General features: G+C 38.1%; 1 protein-coding gene across 3 annotated transcripts in view; it reads left to right on the forward strand.

Annotated features, from left to right (window-relative positions):
* The window catches only part of LOC124787822 (DNA mismatch repair protein Msh3-like), a 344,981-nt gene that overhangs the window by 300,863 nt on the left and 22,961 nt on the right, over window positions 1–21,157 (forward strand). For all 3 annotated transcript variants that reach the window (XM_047254753.1, XM_047254755.1, XM_047254754.1), the window contains one exon: window positions 6,445–6,610. In XM_047254753.1, the coding sequence (XP_047110709.1) occupies window positions 6,445–6,610 (166 nt within the window). The remainder of the gene's footprint in view (window positions 1–6,444; window positions 6,611–21,157) is intronic.

Here is a 21,157-nt window from a genome sequence, read left to right on the forward strand (position 1 = left end):
TATTCACTATTACTAACTGAAATGTATTGCAGAACTCAATTTGTCTTTCTCCTCTCTCATTCCTACTACCAAGCCCATATTTTCCGCTAACCCTTTCTTCTGCATTCCAATCCCTTGTGACTACAAGATGTTCATTTTCCTTTATGTACTGAATTACCCATTCAGTGTCCTATTATACTTTCTTTCTCTCTTCATCTTCTGCTTGTGACATTGGCGTCTATATCTGAACTATTGTTGATGTTGGTTTGCTATCAATAATTCTGATGAGAACAACCCTATCACTGAACTGTCACAGTAACTCACTCTTTTCCCTACCTCCATATTTATAATGAAGCCTACTCCCATTTTATCAGTTGCTGTTGCTGCTGATATTATCCTATACTCATTTGACCAGAAATCCTTGTCTTCTTTCCATTTCACATCACTGACAACCACTATATATAGATTGAGCCATAGCATTTCCCTTTCCAGATGTTCAAACTTCTGACATTCCATGTCCCAACTCTTAAAACGTTCTTTAACGATCAATATTAATTTTATCGAAGGTAAGATAAGTTACTGACTCAAGGTTTTAAACAGTTGTGTTCTAGTTCTAATTGAGTTTTTTACCTCTTTTAAATCCTCAGACTACCCTCGAGCGTTGAACAGCAGGAGAAGGGATACTTCTGTCTCCTCATAATTGTTTACTTTTTGCAGAAGTGCTCTTAGTAACAGTAACCTTTGCAGAAGAGACCAGTACAGACCATAAAATTTTTTATCATCAGATGTGTGTCACACTGGGCACCTGTTTAACCATCTATTTGTATTATAATAATAATTATGCCAAAGATAGAAATGATGTGAATGTATTGACTTCAACAGTTCAGTATGTCCCACTGAAGATGTGTCGCTTATTACACTGAAGTACCTGTCAGGTAACATTGCCTTCAAATGCAAGGACATTAACATTTCATAGTGTGATCAAACAGGAAAGTGTCAGTCTGTTGCAAAAGAAATTGAGGATCATGACTGGATTACTGTGATTTCTAAAGGAGATCTCACATTTTCAACACCTGAATGGCTGACTACACCTAATCCAAGCATATTTTTACAACTTTCGATGAAGGTAGGATTCCAAAGTGTAAAAATGTGATGAAATACTAACATACATGACTAATTCTCAATTTGCTGAAAATAACTAGTCATTTTCTTATACATGAGGACAAGCTCAGGTTTAGACTTTTAAATAGGAAAGCAAAATGGGAACTATTAAAAAGAATGCAGTAAGAAAAAACAATCTCTGTACTTTGTTGCTTTCAGCATCAACAGGTTAAAAATTCAGTACTAATATCCTGTAAGGTAATATCAATGTTATTAACTTGCATAACATATTTGCTATGAAACATTGCCATGATGAAAATGGTATTCATGTTTATTTGATAATTATTGTAAATATAAGGAACTATAAAGCCAGCTCTGCAACATTCTGCTAATTAGAGTAACCTTACCCTATTTTAATACTGTTGATATATGGTGCTTTTAGCATCACCACTTAGTAAACAGTAGTCATTTAAAATATACCAGAGCTAAAAAGTACTATTGTTTGTGATCAGTACAAGAAATAGTCTAGAAATGACATTAGGGTCACACAAAGCACAATGGAGAACTGAAGTCCACAGCGCTGTTGTCTCCCTAAAGTGCGCGTCATTTATATTGGCGGCCGAGTTTAGGTTCGTTCTGCGCATCTGACGTCACAAAACACAGTCAGCCAATGAACAGAGAACGACGTTGCCAGATCTCGACTGCAGTGCAGAGCATGGACGAGTGTCTTCAGTTTTAGAAACGTTCAGTCATAAATAAAGTAATAGAACAAAAGCAATGTCTTGATAGCAGACATTCTTTTATAGTAAGTTTGGAAAAAGCATTCTTTATACCAATTGCTTCATATTCTATTAATTAATTAAACCAAACAAGCAATAAGACTCCTAATTCAGGCGATAGCAAGGAAAGGTGTTTGTATCAATCTTACGAACCGCTTTTTCGCAATAAAGAACAGCGGCAATTGTTTATTTCCTATTGTACTTCAACGAAGCGTGAGTAATTCATAGTCATACCAACAGTGTTTGTCAGTATTTTGCGTGACGTGTTATAGCCCTCACAGCGAACTGTAGTAGAATGAGCCGCCATAGCGTAACGGTGAAAGTGTTGGACTGCTATGCAAAAGGTTGTGAGTTCAAACCTTGTGCAGTGCTTTATATTTTCATTATTTGAAAACAATATCGAAGTGCCTTACTTCACGAATTAAATTCGTTTGAATGCAATTTTTTGAAATTTCTAGTGCTTTGTCTCTTCATTAACCCTTTCGCTGCTGCAGACACGTGCTCCCCGCATTCCGCGCTGTGCGCGATTTTGTCATCACTGCACTGCTCGCCTGTGCAGACACATGGTGTTCCCACTGCTTTGACACACTTATCATTCGATTTCACAAAAACTATTTGGCCCAAAAATTTGATTTTTACAGTTCTTCTTGACTGGTACCTTCCCCCCTTAAATGACTTAATTTTGTTTCGATGTTCAACGCAGTTATTACGCAGCATTAAATGTAGTAAACCATTGCACGAAATTTTGAAGAGTTTGCAGAGGTAGAAATCAGTAGCGTATATTTTCCGTATGGTCGATTTTAGTTGCCACAATGTTGAGAATGAAATGTGGACAAGATACCTAAATTTCATATAAAATTTACTGTATAACAATATCTCATTTAATTTAAGTACCACATAGGTGTCGTATGTAATATTGAGAAATATTCCGTCTTTCGCGACTGTAATAAAAGTTTTATTTACATCGGACGCGTTTGGCTATATTTTAAAGCGCTTCAGTCAATGAAAGGTATGGCACACACACAATGGTACGCATGTTCTCATTCTTGTTTTTGTTCCACAGTCGCAGTTTTACCAATGGTACTGAAATACTTCTGCAACTGTAATAAGTGACTTATTTAGACCAGACGCGTTTCTCTCTTTTGAAGCATCTTCAGTGCACAGTATTTTGTGTTCTCCATTGCCAAGTCACCTTTCGTAGTTTTGTGCTGCGGTAACACAATATTCAATGTTTGTGTTGGCAGATCAGTGTTATAGCAAATAAATGATGTTTGTGTTTGCCACACACAAAAATTATATTTGACATAGCTCAGAGCACTTCACTGATAGACAGTATATTCAAGTCCTAATGTTCTTGTAAGTCCACAGTTTTGTTTAATGTATTTTGTCTACTTCCTTGTGAGTGATTAAAGTGCTTTAAAATAAAGCCAAACGTGCTCAGTGTAAATAAAACTTTCGTTACAGTCGCGAAAGACGGAATATTTCTCAATATTACATACGACACCTATGTGGTACTTAAATGAGATATTGTTATACAGTAAATTTTATATGAAATTGTGGCAACTAAAATCGACCATACGGAAAGTATACTCTATGGACTTTTACCTCTGCAAACTCTTCAAAATTTCGTGCAATGGTTTACTATATTTAATGGGGCATAATAACTGCATTGAACATCAAAGCAGAATTAAGTCATTTATGGGGGGAAGGTATCAGTCAAGAAGATGTGTAAAAATCTAATTTTTGGGCCAAATCGTTTTTGTGGAATCGAAAGATAAGAGTGTCAAAGCAGTCGGAACACGATGTGTCTGCACAGGCGAGCAGTGCAGTGACAAAATCGCGCACAGCGCGGAATGCGTCTTTGAAGCAGCGGAAGGGTTAATGCGGCCATGATGGCTTTAATTCATGAACTGCGTGCTCCCCCCTAAACGTAAGCTTGCGAACTATGCTATACTATGGCACTGCTTCTATTGGCGCGTGCGTCGTGTGCAACTGGCAACGCAGCAATCTCCCACGTCTGGGCGGGCCTGATCAGTGGCAGCATAGTAACTGGGACTAGCCTCCTTGTTAAATTTCTTTCTACCTTGCAGAAGCTACATAATTTAAAAAGAACATGTGGGCAAGCAAAAGGATTCAATTTTAAAAACTAATTCAAAGAGCAGTAAGGAGCAAAATTCATGAATGTTTCATTAACAATATTTGTTTCCTTTGCATTTTAGCATTCTTTCTCTCCTTTACATAACTAAAAAAAATCTCCATTTCAACATTTTTAATGCTTTTAGACTTCCCAAGTTTATATATATATAATGGAAGGAAACATTCCACGTGGGAAAAATTATATATAAAAACAAAGATGAGGTGACTTACCGAACAAAAGCGCTGGCAGGTCGATAGACACACAAACAAACACAAACATACACACAAAATTCAAGCTTTCGCAACAAACTGTTGCCTCATCAGGAAAGAGGGAAGGAGAGGGGAAGACGAAAGGAAGTGGGTTTTAAGGGAGAGGGTAAGGAGTCATTCCAATCCCGGGAGCGGAAAGACTTACCTTAGGGGGAAAAAAGGACAGGTATACACTCGCACACACGCACATATCCATCCACACATACAGACACACACACATATATATATGTATAAAAAACAAAGATGAGGTGACTTACCGAACAAAAGCGCTGGCAGGTCGATAGACACACAAACAAACACACAAAATTCAAGCTTTCGCAACAAACTGTTGCCTCATATATATATATAGTCTCAACGACAAGCCATAAAAGCCACTGTAACAGCACTATCACAAATTACAATGTTGGATATTAATCAGATGATAAAAACTAAAGCAAATACACATTACTAATAAAATATTATATTACTTTGTAATTATTGCTTTTAATGTAATTAAAGAAAAGACTCTTTACACAGTTGTGCTGTGGGCTGACTAAGTAATAAAGCCTATAAGCTGATTAGCTTATGTGATTTATTACTACCATTATTGATAGTCACTGTCTTGTGTAGTACAGAGACAAAAAGACAAAATATATTTTTGAGAATTTTACTGTAAGCAAATTACAGTACTGTCTTCCTTACTTTTACTCATACATGTTTAGTGCTGTTATACCATCATGAGCTTATTTGTTTTATTCAGTGTAAAGCTTGGTTATGAGAGATAATCAAATTACATAAAAATAATAAAGTTATGTAATTAAGTTTTCGTTCGCTGTATGCAGACCTGACACACACTGAAATCCGTGCACAGTATTACTGCTGGGGAAGCAGAACAAAATGGTGCAGCCCACTGGCAGAGTGGAGTAGTGTACAGTTACTCACTTCCTGCATTTGAAGGGTAACAAAGCTGGAAAATCTATATCGAGTTTGTGGAAGTGTATGACAACAGTGCGCCATCATATGATCCAATTGTTAGATGGTTGAGGGGGTGTAGGATGTCAAACAGGCCGACTTGGAGCAAGAGATGCACCACAGGACATTTCAATTTCCAGTGTCTATACTTTTACAAATAAATTCATAAAACTTTGTCAGCATGACCAGGAAGGATTCAGAATTCACACTTATAGTAGTGGAAGTTCTAAAACATAACGAAGTAATTTTTTTTTATGTGTGAAATTTCATCATTTTTTCCACTTGCTAATGGCAGCATTTGTTGCTATAGGTACATTTTTCTTCATAAGTAAGAGAGATTCTTCGATGAATTTTGCAGAGCATACAAACCATACTTAAAGGTGTATGAAACTCTAGACTTTTCCAAATCTATTAAAAACTGTGGTAAAAATTGAGGTAATTAACTATAAAATTTGTGTTTTTTCTAAACATGAAGTTTAAAATATAACAGTTCATTCGTTTTTTCATAAATTAAATAAATTCTAGAGTTTCATGCACCTGTGAATATGGTATGTATGCTGTGCAAAATTCATCGAAGAATCTCTCTAACTTATGAAGAAAAGTGTACCTATAGCAACAAATGTAGCCATTAGTAAGTGAAAAAATGATGAAATTTCACACTTAAAAAAATTAATTTTGCTATGTTTTCGAACTTCCACTGCAATGGGTGTGAATCCTGAATCCTTCCTGGTGATGCTGACAAAGTTTTATGAATTTATTTGTAAAAGTATAGACAATGGAAATTACAATGTCCTGAGGTGCCTCTCCTGCTCCAAGTCGTCCCGTTTGACATCCTACCCCCCTTTAAATGCTTCCAGTGTGGTCCAGAAATATGAATGATGAAGAACAAAGTGGCAGACCATCTCCTTCTGAAGAACTGGGTAACACAACAGAAGTGGAGGCACTGGTGCTTGAAGAACAGTGTATTGCAATTGAGGGGACTGGGGGAAAAGTAAATGTCAGTGATGAGACAGTTTTCAACACCATGCATAGCATTTTGCCTCCTGCTATGTTCCATGACTGCTCACACCCACTCAAATAGCTTGCCAAGCTGAGACAGCAGTGGAAATGAATTTAGCTGTATTTTTTTGAACAGAGATAACTTTTTACAGATAGTTGATTTTTAAACTGTTTTACTATTATTGTTCAAGTTTTCCTAATTATAAAATGTTATTTTTTATCTTTGAAGATGAAGAAGCTGAAGGAAAGTTAATATTCCTGTACACTGTTATGAAAGGAGGAGCAAGCAGCAGCTATGGCTTAAATGTTGCCCGCATGGCTGGTATTCCAGGAACCATAATAAAAATAGCAAAAGATTTTGCTGAGAGAGTAAGAGCTCAAAGAATCATCAAAAGGTAATCATTTAGTATATTTCTCATGCACATTGGTGACTAATGTAAACAAATGTGAATCAACAGCAAAAAAATTGTCCTGTACCAGAGATGATGCTATAATTGGTGAATGGGCCAATTTTGCTTTAGAACGTGGTAGTTATTCTCTGTTGGGAATATTGTTTTATAAGTTTTTACCCTCTTATTTGTTACATTTCTTTTTAAAAAAGTAAATAATTACTTTTAGAGTTCATAATACATATTTTTGTGTATATGTTGCACTACATTAATTCCATTGAACATTATTTTTCTGCTACACAAGCAAGTCCTTTATGTCTACATTTCACGCAATCCATAGCTTCCTTTTTAATGTTACTATATGTAATAGGATCTGAAATTTCTTTCTCTCTTGCCGCCTCTTCCCTCCCACATACCCCTCCAAGACTGTTTTTAAAAGCTGTTCTTTCTTAGTATAAGTCCAATCCATTTTCTTTTCCTGCTGTTTATTACATTCAGTAATTGTATTTTGTTCTTTTAAGTGCCTCTTCATTTTTCTCTCTATCTATAAAAGTATTCTTTCCAAACTTTGCTAAGTCCACATCTCAAAAGTCTCCACTCTTGCTCTACCTTTCTTCCTTGACATCCACTTTTAAATGCCACACAGGAGTACATTCTATACGAAACATTTTACTAGATTTTCTCTCAAATATTTGTGCACATTGCTGCAGAAAACTCTTCTTTTGTCATTGCTATGCTGATGTTAATTTCTGTGCTGCCCTTCCATTCACTTTCTATCCTGTTGAAATGTTCCCGGGTTGAATGTGTGGTTCCTGCCCACTCGTCTCTTGTAGGGTGCCTAGGAAGCTGTTTTCGTGGGTAGCTAGACAACATACAGGCAAATTATGTTAATGAAGTTTATGACAGTAATTGAATTGACAATACTTAACTTTGATTTACAAGTCATGTTGCAAGCAATTGGGGACATGCAAATAATCAATATCTTTCGCTATATACAATGCCCATGCAAGTAATGGATATGAATCACAAGTTGTGGCCCTTGTGGTGCTCTCTTCTAGTCTGGGTCTACAAGTGTCTGGCTGAGGCTGGCAGGAGTGGTGCTTGTATTCTCTTCGGATAGAGGCTGCTCCTGTTGTGGTGCCGTACTAGTCAGCGTACTACTGGCTGACGTCATCTCACAACCTTCTCTGCTCTTGTGTTCTTCATCTTCATGCTGGTGCCTGTCATTAACCCGAACATTCACCCCCCCCCCCCTCCCCTCCAAAGTGACAGACAGACTTTCATTGGGAGAGGCAGGAGTGTGAAAGCATTGCTGGACCGGAAGCTGTGGATGCAGGGGACATCAAGCTTCTGGTCGTACCCCATCATCCGGCCTTCACTCTGCCAGAATCATCTCTCAAGAAATGACCAGAAGAGTATGCGTGCACCTCCTGATCCCATGAGCCAGCTAAAGAAGGCAGCGACTGCTGCAGTGTGGGCGGGTCCAGCTCCATCGGTAGGACGAGAGGAGGTGGAGGAGGCGAAGGCTCCGTCTCAATAGAGTTGTTCCTTGGTGTCATGATGACACCCTCTGGCGGTTGCTGTGACTGCGCTGTCATCGTGATCCATGAATCTGGGGGCAGAGACACTGAAAGATCATCATGCACATGACTGAGGTGAAGTTGATTTTGATGTCAGCGCTGCAAGCCATCTGGACCTGAAATAAGATACATGCAAGTGCCAAATTGGACGATCTCATCTCGCACCCACCATCTGCTGCTGCTAAAAGCCCTGTAAAAGACAATAGCATGTGGCATGAAACAATACTTGCGGCCTTCCTTCAGTGCTGGATGCTGAAGAGGATGGAGTATGTGGAGAAGAGTCCAATCACGGCGGTTGTGAAGCAAATCCGCCAGCAATGGTCCATCTTGTGGGTGCAAATGATAGGAGGAGAGAAACAGTTACAATACTTGATCCCTGATGTGTGCGGAGCAAAGTTTGACCACCTGCTGCTCCAAGGTTCTGACAAAACATTCCGCTTCATCATTTGACTATGGGTGGAACAGTGCACTTGTTAGATGCTGTATGCCATTGTGTTCACAGAATATTTCAAATTCATTTGACCTGAACTGAGGGCCATTGTCTGACACTATGACTTCAGATAAACCTTCAATGCAAAAAAATAGAGTACACACCTGAATTGTGCTATGTTAATGTTGCCGAGTTCATTGGCACAGCAAAAGGAAACTTGCTATATAAATCAACCACAATCAACCAACTAGAGTTCCAAAAAGGTCCCGTGAAGTCTATGTGCACATGTTGTCATGGTGATTGCAACTTAGGCCAAGCAGAGAATTTTTGTAGTGGAGCAGACTGATTTTCCACACATTTATGACACTGTGTTCTGTTCTATTTGGGTGTCCATACCCTGCCAAGTACAGTGTCGACACACTAACTGTTTCATACGAACAATCCCCCAGTGCCCTTGGTGAAGTAACTGCAACACTTCTTTTTTCAAAGCCTTAGGGATCAACACACGTGACTGTCCACTGTCATTTTGAACAAGAATCGCATCTTTCTGTACAGCGAAGCTATGCCAATGGGCAAAGTATCAGCACATTACAGAGTTCTTTATGCTATGCAAGGAATGAAGCCAAGATGTGCGAATGTATGTTAGCAAAATGTTCAAATCTGAATCAGCTTCTGTAGCTTGTGCAATTTTCTTGAGTTCGGAAGAAAAGATTGAAGCAATTCAGAATCCTGAGGATTGATGTGACACCAAGATGCAGCAGAAGCGTCAAAGCCAGTATCAGGGCCAATCAGAAGACGTGAGAGTGCGTCCACTTACCATGTTGAGCTGTCAGACGATGCACAATCTCATACTGGTATTTAGACAACAACAAAGCCCATCTTTGCAACTTTTGGGCAGTTCATAAGGGAACCAGTTTTGTTGGATGAAACAAGGATTGCAAAGGCTTGTGATCTGTTATTAAGTAGAATTTTCTGCCATAAAAGTAGTGGTGGAATTTGGTGACACCATTCTCAGTAGCTAAAGCCTCTTTCTCAGTTTGTCAATAGTTACACTGAGCTTTGGACAACACTTTTGATGCCAAAGCAATAGGCCTGTCTTTATCACCAGTTCTGTGTGAAAGCACTGCACCGATTCAGTAAGAGGAAGTGTCAACTTGCAGTACAACTTGTTTGTCAGGATCAAAGTGAATTAAGCATTGATCACTGAGCAATGCATCTTTAAGTTTTTGAAAAGCTACTTGGCACTCATCTGTCAAAGCAAAGGGTACAGTCTGCTATGTGATGGAGCCATGATTTGCGCAGCATTTGGTATGGACTGAATATAGTAGTTCATTTACCCTAAAGCTGAATGCAATTTTGTGACATTGCGAGGAACTGTCAAATCTCAGATGGCTAACAAATGTGACTGAAGAGGATGTACACGTTGATTGTTTATGACATGACCAAGTTACTGCAACTCAGGTTTTAAAAAATCACACTTGTCCAGTCTACGCTTTAGTCCTGCATCAGACAACAAACAAAACAAAGCACACAAATTTGCAATATGTTCTTCAGGTGTACGACCTGCTATGACAGTATCGTCCAAATAGTTTGAACAGTTTGGCACTTGTGCATTCGGCTGTTCCAAATAACATTGGAAAATGACGGGTGCGGAAGCATTTCCAAAAGGCAAATGAATATATTTAAAACAAACCCAAATGAGTACTCACTACACACACTTTTTGAGATTCTTCATCAAGCAGTATTTGAAGATATGCATTGTGCAAATCAACTTTTGAAGAGTAGCGTCCGACACCTACTTTGTCCATGAGGTCCTCTGGGTGTGACAATGGATAAGTATCAATCACAGTTTGTGGGTTGACTGTAGACTTGGAGTCAACACAGAGGCAAATGTGACCTGAAGCTTTGGGGACCAAAACCAGTGGACTTGCCCATTGACTAGCTGATATGGGTGCAGTAACTTCACTATCTTGCAATTCTTGAAGTTCAGCCGCAACTTTGCCCCATAATGCAATGGGAACAGTTTCTGGCCTGGCAACATTTTGGTTGAGCTTTGTCTTTCAGAGTAGTGTGTGCAACAAAATTGTTAGCCTTGCCTAAACCTCCAGAAAAGAGTTCCGGGAATTTTTTTAGCAAGCTAGCTACACTGTTTTTTGTCTGGAATGCAGACACTGACAACACATTGTCCTGAATGTTAAAAGTCAAACAAATCAAAAGAATCAAGACCAAATATGTTCTCACACTCATGTGATTCCAGCACCCTAAAAGTCACTGTTCACATATGCGACTGATACATGACAGGCAAAGTACATTTTCCGAGAATAGGAATATCTTGTCCATTGTAAGGCGTCAGTTGCATGCTAGTTTTAGACAGGTGTGGGGAGCCTAATAGTTCATATGTGTGATAATTTAGCAATGTGAAAGAGGCACCCATGTCCAACTGAAATTTCACAGGTTTCCCATAAAGAAGTAAATGAACAAAAAATTTGTTTGACTGGCATATCACTGGAGAAACTGAGTGCTTGCTAGGTTTGCAAATGCCTGTTGCAGACTTTGAATGTACTGCATTAATGAAATGGGCCTTGTGACTAGATTTTTGTGAGTGGACCGAATTCTTATGGTTGTTCCATTTCAAACATATGGATTGTACATGTCCTTTTCTACCACGAGCATAACACTGAGCTTGTCAGGAGGGGCAGTCTTGGTGTTTGTGCCATGAGTAACACTGAGGGTAAGACTTAATTCTGTTTGCCTGTGTAGCTGCCTGTTTAGTGAACTGCTTACACGGCATGGAGTGTTGTTTACTCGGCATGGCTGGCACAAGGTGCCACTGAATGGGCCAATCACAAACAAGGGATGCAACCCAGCAAATAGCTGGCCCCTCAAATTTATTGGCTGACAGGGCACCTGAATCGTGCTGTTGTAGGATTTGCACTACCTGCTGAAATGATGGATCGGACTGTTTCAAAATCTGTTCTCTGAGTTCGACATCAGGTACATTGTACACGATCACATCACACAACATAACATCTGAATATAAAGCAACACAAGCACATTTGAATTTGCGTTTCCTCATCATACCCTGCAAATCTGTTACCCACATATGATAAGTTTGTTCTGTCCATTTTTTACAATAAAAAAGTTGATACCTAGCTGTTACACATTCACTTGTTGGTCATAATAGTTATTTAGCAACTGTACCACCTGTTCGTTAGTAAGTTCACCCAGAATGCCTTTAGAAAATAACTTCTTAGTTAAAAGGAGCACTGCACTTTGTACCTGATAATACATATAGAAGTTTCACAGTACCTGGTACGTTGTGAGCTAGTATGTGTGCCTTGAACTGGTGCAACCACTCGAGCCATTCCTCTTCTTGTTCATGAAACTGTCAAGAAGGCGGTATGGTAGTAGGTGGTGTTGTAGGTGGTGCAGCAATGGCTAGTAGCTGCTGTACTGTGTTTAGCAGGGTCTCCAACCTGTGCCTAGAACTGAAACATCTGCATTAGCTGTGTTGCATCTAACGCTTACAGCTGTGGTGCCTGAGCAGGGACAGAATATGTGGGGTGGGCATTTTGGAAGTGACAAATACAAGAGACCAACAAGGCAAGCATGGAAAATAAGTACAAAAGCAAAGACAATTTCTGCAACATCCACCTGAAAACACTTTGTAGCAAAAATGAAAAGAGTCTGTTAAAGAAAGTAAACACACCTGTAAAGTACAGACAAGAAAGAATTAAATTGTTAGCAAACACAAAACAAAATTCCATGGCCGCCAGGCACTGGGTTCATTGTATAACTCATCGTCAATTGGTGTCCTGCCAACTCATCTCTTATATTGTGCCTAGGAAGCTGTTTTCTTGGATAGCTAGACAACATACAAGCAAATCATATTAATGAAATCTATTACAGTAATTGAATTGACAATACTTAACTTTGCTTTACAAGTCATGTTACAAGCAATTGGTGACAGGTGAATAATCAATGTCTTTTGCTTTATACAATGTCCATGCAAGTAATATGAATCACAATTCACGGCTCTTATAGTGCTCTCTTCTAGTCCAGGTCTACTAGTGTCTGACCGAGGCTGGCAGGAGCGGCACTTATTTTCTCTTTGGACAGAGGCCGCTCTTGTCGTGGTGCGGTCCTAGTCAGCACACTATTGGCTGACATCATCTCACAGCCTTCTCTGCTCTTGTGTTCTTCATCTTTATGCCGGGCTTATCATTATGCTGAAACAAATGAAACAGTCCAATACTTACCTTGGTATCTGTCACTGAAATAAATGGTGGCATAACTTTTAATTTTATTGCTCTTCCATTAAAGATATTGTCTGTGGTCCAGTTCTTTGCAATTTTAGGCAATTTATGATATGCTAACTATGAAACAATTTATGCGAAACTAAGAACAACACAGTCTTGACATCACAAAATGTGCTGCAACACTGAGATGTGCATGGCTACCACCATGCTTCTTTTTCAATTATGGATGTCAAAGTTATATACATCGTTATTTGAGTGAATACATTTCATAAATTACAGATAAGGCTTTACAATTCTGAATAGCTGATTAATTATTCCAGATTTGTCTTTGCATGAAATTTTGTGTGGAATATAATTTAACAGAAATACATTCTCTAACTCACATAAATATATCATTTTATTTGTCCAAATATTGCTTCATATAAAAATCTTAATTATTTCAATATTGTGTGAAAGCATTTGTTCGTATCACATTTTTACTGTAATTTTACATCCCAATCTGTTTGTTTTATTGGAATAACATTCTCAAAAATTGTTAAAAGGGGACAAAAGTGAATATGCTTCACATATTCAGAAAGTTATATGAGTTTCCCAATTACTGAACAGTTGGCATCATCTGTGCGTTATGTACTGTCCAATTCTGCTACATTACACTGTTTCCTTTGTATTTAAACCTTCGCACATGTTCTAATATTTCTCCATTTAGCTTTATCTTTACCTTCTATTTCCTCCAAATGTCTTTACTTTTTCTTTATTGTGGGGCCTGCAGCATATATTATTTCAAGGTAGGACATAATGCTGAGAAATGGAAAACAGTATCCTGCTTGGTATTTTATTTTAATATATAAGTTTATTTCATCTTTATTCCTTCAGCAGTACATGTTCAGACATTGTAGATGGACATATGTCAATTACTTTTGTTTTGATAAATTGCTATACATGAAAAGAGTACAATCACGTCCCATGCTATAGACCTAAATATGAGGGTCTTTTTTGCAACCTCCAATAGGCTATAAATAAAAGACAAGTTCATAGAAAACAATTATTTTGTTACCAAAAGTTTTGTACACTCATGGTTACTTTTCAACATAATCACCGAAAAGATTGAGACATTTATTGTACCTGTGGACGAGCTTTGCAATACCCTCTTCAAAAAATGTTGCCGCCAGTGATGCAAATGAGCATTGATGTTGTTTTGGAGATCTTCATTGGGTTGAAAGTGCTGCTCTCCTAGCCATGTCTTCAATCAGCATTCCTCTTTGTTTGTTTTGAATGACCAAATTTGCATTTGACTTCAGGAATTGTGTTGATCCACGACAATGCCATCCACACACTGCTGGCACAACCCAATGGCTCCTGGAACAATTTCAATGGGACATTTTTGGTCATCCCCCATACACCCTGACCTGGCACCCAGTGACTTCACCTTTTCTCTGAACTGAAGATATGTAAATGTCTCAATCTTTTTGGTGATAATGCTGAAAAGTAACCATAAGTGTACAAAACTTTTGGTAATAAAATACTTGTTTTCTATGAACTTGTCTTTTATTTATAGCATACCAGAGGTAAAAAAAGGCAAAAAAAAAGGCTCTCATAGTACTGCAACAAGCAGCTCTGTGAAAGATATTTATTAGTAATAGTCTTGGAAACATAGAAGATACCAGTTGCAAAGCCATGCTGGCAGAAACATGAGTGAAGTCTGCTGGCCTGCAGTGAAATAGTATAGTGTCAGCTTCATTGTCATTGTAGCAGAGTGCTTTTGTGTTTTTAATGAGTTTGGTAGTGCAAATCATTTCTAAAAGACAACATAGTTCAGTTTTAATTATTTATTTTTGTGTACCTACTGTTTTCATTCAAATTTTAGTAACAGGTTAGGTAGGGAGCATTCCTGGTGTGTGCAGATGAAGTAGGATCTGACCACAGTTTACAAACAGTTGTGGTGCTTTTGGCCACAGTCATCCATCTGCAAGCTGTTGCCTTGTTGTTTAGCTGTGGCAGGAAAACTGACAAGTCGACTGGGACACTTACACAGTCGCTTGTTTTGTCAGTGAGCTTTGCTGTGTAGGCAACTTCCAGCGTACACGTCATGAGAGAACCACAGTCACCACTGGGTGAGTGGCAGGTTGTAACCCATTCATGTCACTTGAGGCGGACATTGAATGTGGACATTGGCTGTCTGGTCTGGTACATTCACACTGTGACTGAACAATTGGCCACTCCTTTAGCGACCTCTGAGCAGGCACACAGAGCAGAGGATCTGTTAATTATCAGGAAATCCAATTTTAGGCATGTTTGGGAACCCTTTAATAAGTTAGCATCCAGGATTGGAACGGAGTCCAATGTACACTATGATGATGCCTGTCACATGTGCTCTGAGGCCATTCTCAGTTCTTACAGGTGACTGGCGAAAATGGCGAAAACTGTTGGGCTCACTTACAGGGTGCAAACAGAGCTTATAATTTGCAGTATCATACCCAGAATTAATTGGTGTTCTTTGGTTTGGAGGTGAGAGAATGGTCTCAACCAGAGGCTCCACCAATTCTGTGATGGTCTCAACTGCAGATTCCTTGACCTGTGTTATGGGCTGGAAAATTAAAGGCCTCAGCAGAAGGAAGTACTCTAATGTTCTCCGGATGACATCAAGAGACAGCGTGGTGCTGGGGTGCAAGACTCACACATCTCTCAATTCAATTAACTTGCCCGAATGTGTAGCAGATCCTCTTCTCTGGTTAATCCGCTACATCGATCTCCCAACAGCTTCTTCCCTGAAGATATGTTGCTGATTAAGGGAATTTACTAACTACTTTTGTATTCTTGAAATAATTTGTGTACTCGTGTAATACTTTTCAATTCAATCAAAATATATTTTCAACCTTCATAAACAATAACTTCAGCAAGCTAACTCATTCTTCAAACATCAGAATCATTTATACTTCTTCAAAATAGCTTACATGTGTCTCACTTCGATCATAACCGAGACATGAAAAAATTAGAAGTCTCTATTCTCATTCGAGTCCAACACATGAGTGTCCTTAGGAAACTACTTCCAACTGTCTGCTAGTCTTTTTACAATCATCACAGACATTAAAGAACACAGAATACTACATAAACTTTTCTTGTTCTTCTTTGCCCATACACAAAACTCTCTGGGCCGTACAGCAAGTACTTGTCTGCAGCCGTTCGGTCACCGTGTCCAGCTTTTTCCTCATGGCTGTTCTTTTTTGACCTGCACATACAAATAAACTATGTGCAGTTGGCTGATTCGTTTCTCCTACTCACATCTAAAATATCGGGTGTTCAAAATAGTGGAAGGCCGTGTGATTCTAGAATTTCCTCCAAAATTCTCGAAGCACCACATATTCCCCCCCTTAAATTGAACATGCGATATTTTATAAAATCATTAAGTTAACTTATATCACGTACAATTCTAACAGTATACACTGCAACACTGCTCTTTGTTCTTATTTATAGTAAACTTTAACTAACTTTTCCTTCATTCTACTATTACACTAAGTTGACATCAAACTCGAATATTTAAGGGTACTCTCATAAGTTTTCCTAATATTTAGAATTCGTTAGGACTCTGTCTCCATTTCCAATCGTAAACTTCAGGTGTCACTGACCCTTAATGGTTGCTCTTTACGCTACCATTCTGTACTGTTTTTCTTTTTCTTTATTTAGTACTTATCCATATCATTATCTACAGTTTCTTGTAGCCTGAAGGAACTCTGGGCAAATAAAAGTGTTCTCTCAGACTCTCTTAAACACACAACCTGACACTGCTAGTAAAATGGAGAATTCAAACTTACCAGTTTGTCATGATACTGCCCATTTCCTTTTAGGCACAGTACCTATACCTTACTCAATGAATGCTCTTCCTCCTTCCGTTTTGGTATGTACGCCACTTTTAACTTCCTAATCTATGTTACAGGTCAATCCACTTTTTGGTGCCCCTGTCCATACAGTATAAGTCAGCCTCTCTTGCATCTGCCTATCTGTGCTTTTCAACCAATAGGTGCTGGGTGTGCCCTCCTCCTCCTTCCTGAGTAGGCTTCATAGTTCATTGCCCCAATATACATATTTATGTATACCATAATTAAATATTATCTGGTAAAATTAAAATCTATTTCACACTTCATAGTCACTCTTTAATACCTCACTTCATATCCTACAGTCCTGCTTTACGCAACAACTTCTACACTTCCAGCATACATCATGCCTACATCCGTTATTCAGTATTCTTATGCTTACTTGGGTCCTAAGAGTCCCACTATTTTACACGTTGTCAGAATATTTAATAGACTGACCCTCATTAATAATTTCTCCTCTAGCTTATGTCCCCTTTCCTTACTCACATATCCTCCTGATGTGCACTGGATTTAGAATTATCCTAGCTTTTGTTCTTATACATCTAAATATTTTTCAGTACTTGCATATATGTGATGCAGAACCATCACTGCAAACAACAATGTGTGCATATTTTTCTATGTGCGCATACTTTCCCCCTACAACACTTGACGGTTCTAATAACATTTCATTCTGTACTTTCCCTGTTTGCATCTTTGTGTTATGTTGTGTGTATGCTTAAATGTGTTCGTGTATCCTGATTCTTCGGCCGACTTATGTGAAATAAGCTGAAAGTTATAATGAACCACAGAAATTGAGAAGGACTTAAGTGATAGAAGTCATTCACTTTACACTATATTTCATACACACATAAAGTGCTCTATTCAGTTTCTGACGTCTAGATATCACTTTGTTTGGATGGGACCATGATGATATACTTTTCACTCAAATATTTTTATTTTATTTGTTTCATTTCATGTCTAGAGATCACTATCCACCTGTGATTCTTATAAATTGGTCCTAATCTTGTAGTCATATCCGGTTTCCTACGTACTAAAATTATAGAATAGTTTAAGAATTCAAGAATAGATTACAGAATAGTTTAAGATTTGAAGGAAATTCAGTGCAGGAAAAAATAGTACAGAAGGAACACTGATAACAACTAGGGATCCGATGGCTGTCACTCCGCCCAGTAGCACAGAACATTAACATCCCTGGGAGACAGATGTGACTCCGCCCCAATCCCTTGGATCTGATATTAACCTCACTTGAGAAAATGCGAACTGGTACATTTCATTAAATTTTGTGTGAAAGTCTACCCACAACAAAACAATCACAACTTTACTACATAACACATCAGGTAAAGTTATTCTGTTTTCTAATCTGTCCTGGACAAGTTTGAATTCTTTCCATGAGTCATCTCTAACATTTCTATTATCATTATGTTTGGAAAAAGCAACAGTGAAACATTTCCAGAGATTATACCCTCGGTATTTTCTCGATCTACAATTATCTCAAAAGGTTCTACCACACTACTTACATTTATCATGTCAAAGTCAGCCAATTTTTCCCTGACATTCCATTCTACATTATTTACTGGTGAACCGACAGCTCGTGTAGTAACAGCTCATATACTAATACCTGGAATTTTCTGTTGAATAATCGATATTACATCCTTAGATCAATCTGTGTTCTCTTTCAAAATATTCATTTCCTGTCTTATGGAATTAAATATAACATTACATACATTTTCACAAAATTTTAATTTTCCACTAAATTCAGATTCTACATTATTACACTTGTCTTCAATGTCCAATTCTAATTTCTGGACCAACTTTTGAAATTGGTCATCCTGCTTTTGGCTCAGTTCAGTAAACATTTGATTCATCTCGACAGTTAAGGGATTACTTAATTCATTCTTAAATCTAATCATAAATTCTCCACTTTATCATTTAATACATCAAACTTAAGATCTAAAACTTCACCCTGTGCTTCTAGCTTTTCACTTAAAGTAGTACTTATTTTATTCCTCAAAGAGGCAATTTAAGCAGTTGAAGTTACACATTGTGCTTCTAACTTTTCTCTTAAAGAAGCAATTTGAGCAGTTGAAGTTACACTCTGTGCTTCTAACTTAGCATCTAATCTAGTTAGAGCTTCACTCTGGGCTTTAATTAAATTAACTAATTCAGACAAGTCAGGCCCTTCTTTAGAAATTCTCATAGCCGTGGCTGGTTCTGGTGTCTCTCCAATGGTTATATACTGTCCATGCTTGTATAGACTTTAGCTCTTATGAGTATCTAAGACTAATTTCAATTATACCAATTACACAGTAAAAGTTCACCCCACAGTATTTTGTAACACTTTTAACTAGAGTAATAAAGTTTTTTTTTCACACTCACCTGTCGTAGTATTCTCGCTGCATATGTCAGTGAATGTGTAGTGGACAGCATTGGCGCCGGCGGCGTCGAATGTTGGTTTCAGCTTCGTCGGTGGTGAGCGGACGCGGAGTCAGCACCGGTGAGCAGCAACTGGTGTAGTTGGCGCCGGTGGCTGGTTACTGTGTCGGTGTCGGCATGATGTATGTGTGTGAGGACTGCTTGCACTCCACACCTGATCTTCTTAGTCAAAAAACTGAGGTCTTCTCTCCAGTTTTCTTCACTATTACTTTCTCAAGTCTTTTACTGTGTTGCACTTGCAACTTTCTTCCACTGGTTTATTGGACTCAATACAACTATTGGAAACAGTTCTCTTATCTTATTATGACCTGTTGCTATGGCAACTCATATTATCTTCTTCCTGTTTCTGTTGTAAAATTCCCATTTTCTTTGGGTCCTGTCACTTAGGTCGCCATGTTCTAACATTCTCCATGTGTGGCAAAAAATAATATCTTCTTATTTTCCGTAATGTGATGATCACATATACAAACTTTACTGTCAATGTACTCGCCGATTAACAATGTAATCAGCTCAAAATACAATACGTTTCTTGGAGTTCACTTAAATATATAACTTCCAAAGCCTCAATCAACAACATTTATGAGAGAGTTGGTTTAGTAACCATTCCTCTTCTCACAATATCGTAAACATGCATATTGACTTCTCAGAGTGCAAGACATGAAAAAAAATTTAAAAGTCTCTATTCTCATTTGAGTCCAACACAGGAGTGTCCTTAGGAAATTACTTTCAACTGTCCACTAGTCTTTTTACAATCATCACAGACATTAAAGGACACAGAATACTACATAAACTTTTCTTGTTCTTTTTTGCCCGTACACGAAACTCTGTGGGCCGTACAGCAAGTACTTGTCTGCAGCCGTTCGGCCACTGTGTCCATTTTTTTCCTCGTTGCTGTTCTTTTTTGACTATGTGCAGTTGGCTGATTTGTTTCTCCTACTCATATCTAAAATATCGGGAGTTTGAAACATTGCAAGGCCGAGTGATTCTAGAATTTCCTCCAGAATTCTCGAAGCACTACAGTACAAACCCTCAGTTTAGCAAGATTAATCTGATCACATTATATCTCTTGTTTTCATATGTACCACATTATCATAACAAGCAGTTTCATTTATTCTACTTGAAAGTACTGTTGCCTGTGTAAATTATTTTGTCTTACTGCATTTACATTGTTTACTTTGAATTTAACCAACATATTACATTTTATATCTCAAAAAATGATCATATCAGCTAGCACTTCCTTCTACAAACCATTTCAGTTGTAGGATTCCCTGTGATAGGTCATGGGTGCACTACACAGAAGCAGCAGCTACTTGACTTATGGACTGCACATGTTTTTTTTTTTTTTTTTTTTTTTTTTTTTTTTTTTATTATTATTTTTTTAAAGCTAGGCAATAGTTTGAGATCTTTTGATGAATGCCTACCAGATTATATACAAAGAAGAAAATCAGTACAGACACTTTGAGTGTCAAGCTTTTAACAGTAAATTTTTGAAGCATTTTGAATTTACTGTCCTCTAGGAAAGGTGTCACATTCAAATTGTGCTCAGAACCATGAACTGCATGAAATCTAAAGTAGAAAGCTCTGAAACATTTAATGAGTCATTGAGCGTATATTGAAAAGATAGGTTATACTCTGTAAAGGGGGGGGGGGGGGGGTGTTCATTACAACTGTCAAAAATATTATGTCTATGAGGATGACAATTGAGTCTGACTGCAAAGTTATCTTGTCACTAAAAACTGGCATAGGTGAACTCAGCTGAGTTATTTGATGTTTTTACAAGCTTCCTGATTCCACCAAAACAGTTATAGAATCATTCAAGGCAAGTCCATGGCCATAAGCCCAGAAGTATTCCAATTATGCAGTGTTCGTTGGAGGCAACTTTAACATACCAAATATAGGCTGGGAAACTATGGATTCATTATGTGTTGTACAGTCAGTCAGTCCTGTGCAGTACTTTTGAATACATTTTCTGGAAACTGTCT

Source organism: Schistocerca piceifrons, chromosome 3, assembly GCF_021461385.2.
Source record: "Schistocerca piceifrons isolate TAMUIC-IGC-003096 chromosome 3, iqSchPice1.1, whole genome shotgun sequence".
Taxonomy (NCBI): Eukaryota; Metazoa; Arthropoda; class Insecta; order Orthoptera; family Acrididae; genus Schistocerca; species Schistocerca piceifrons.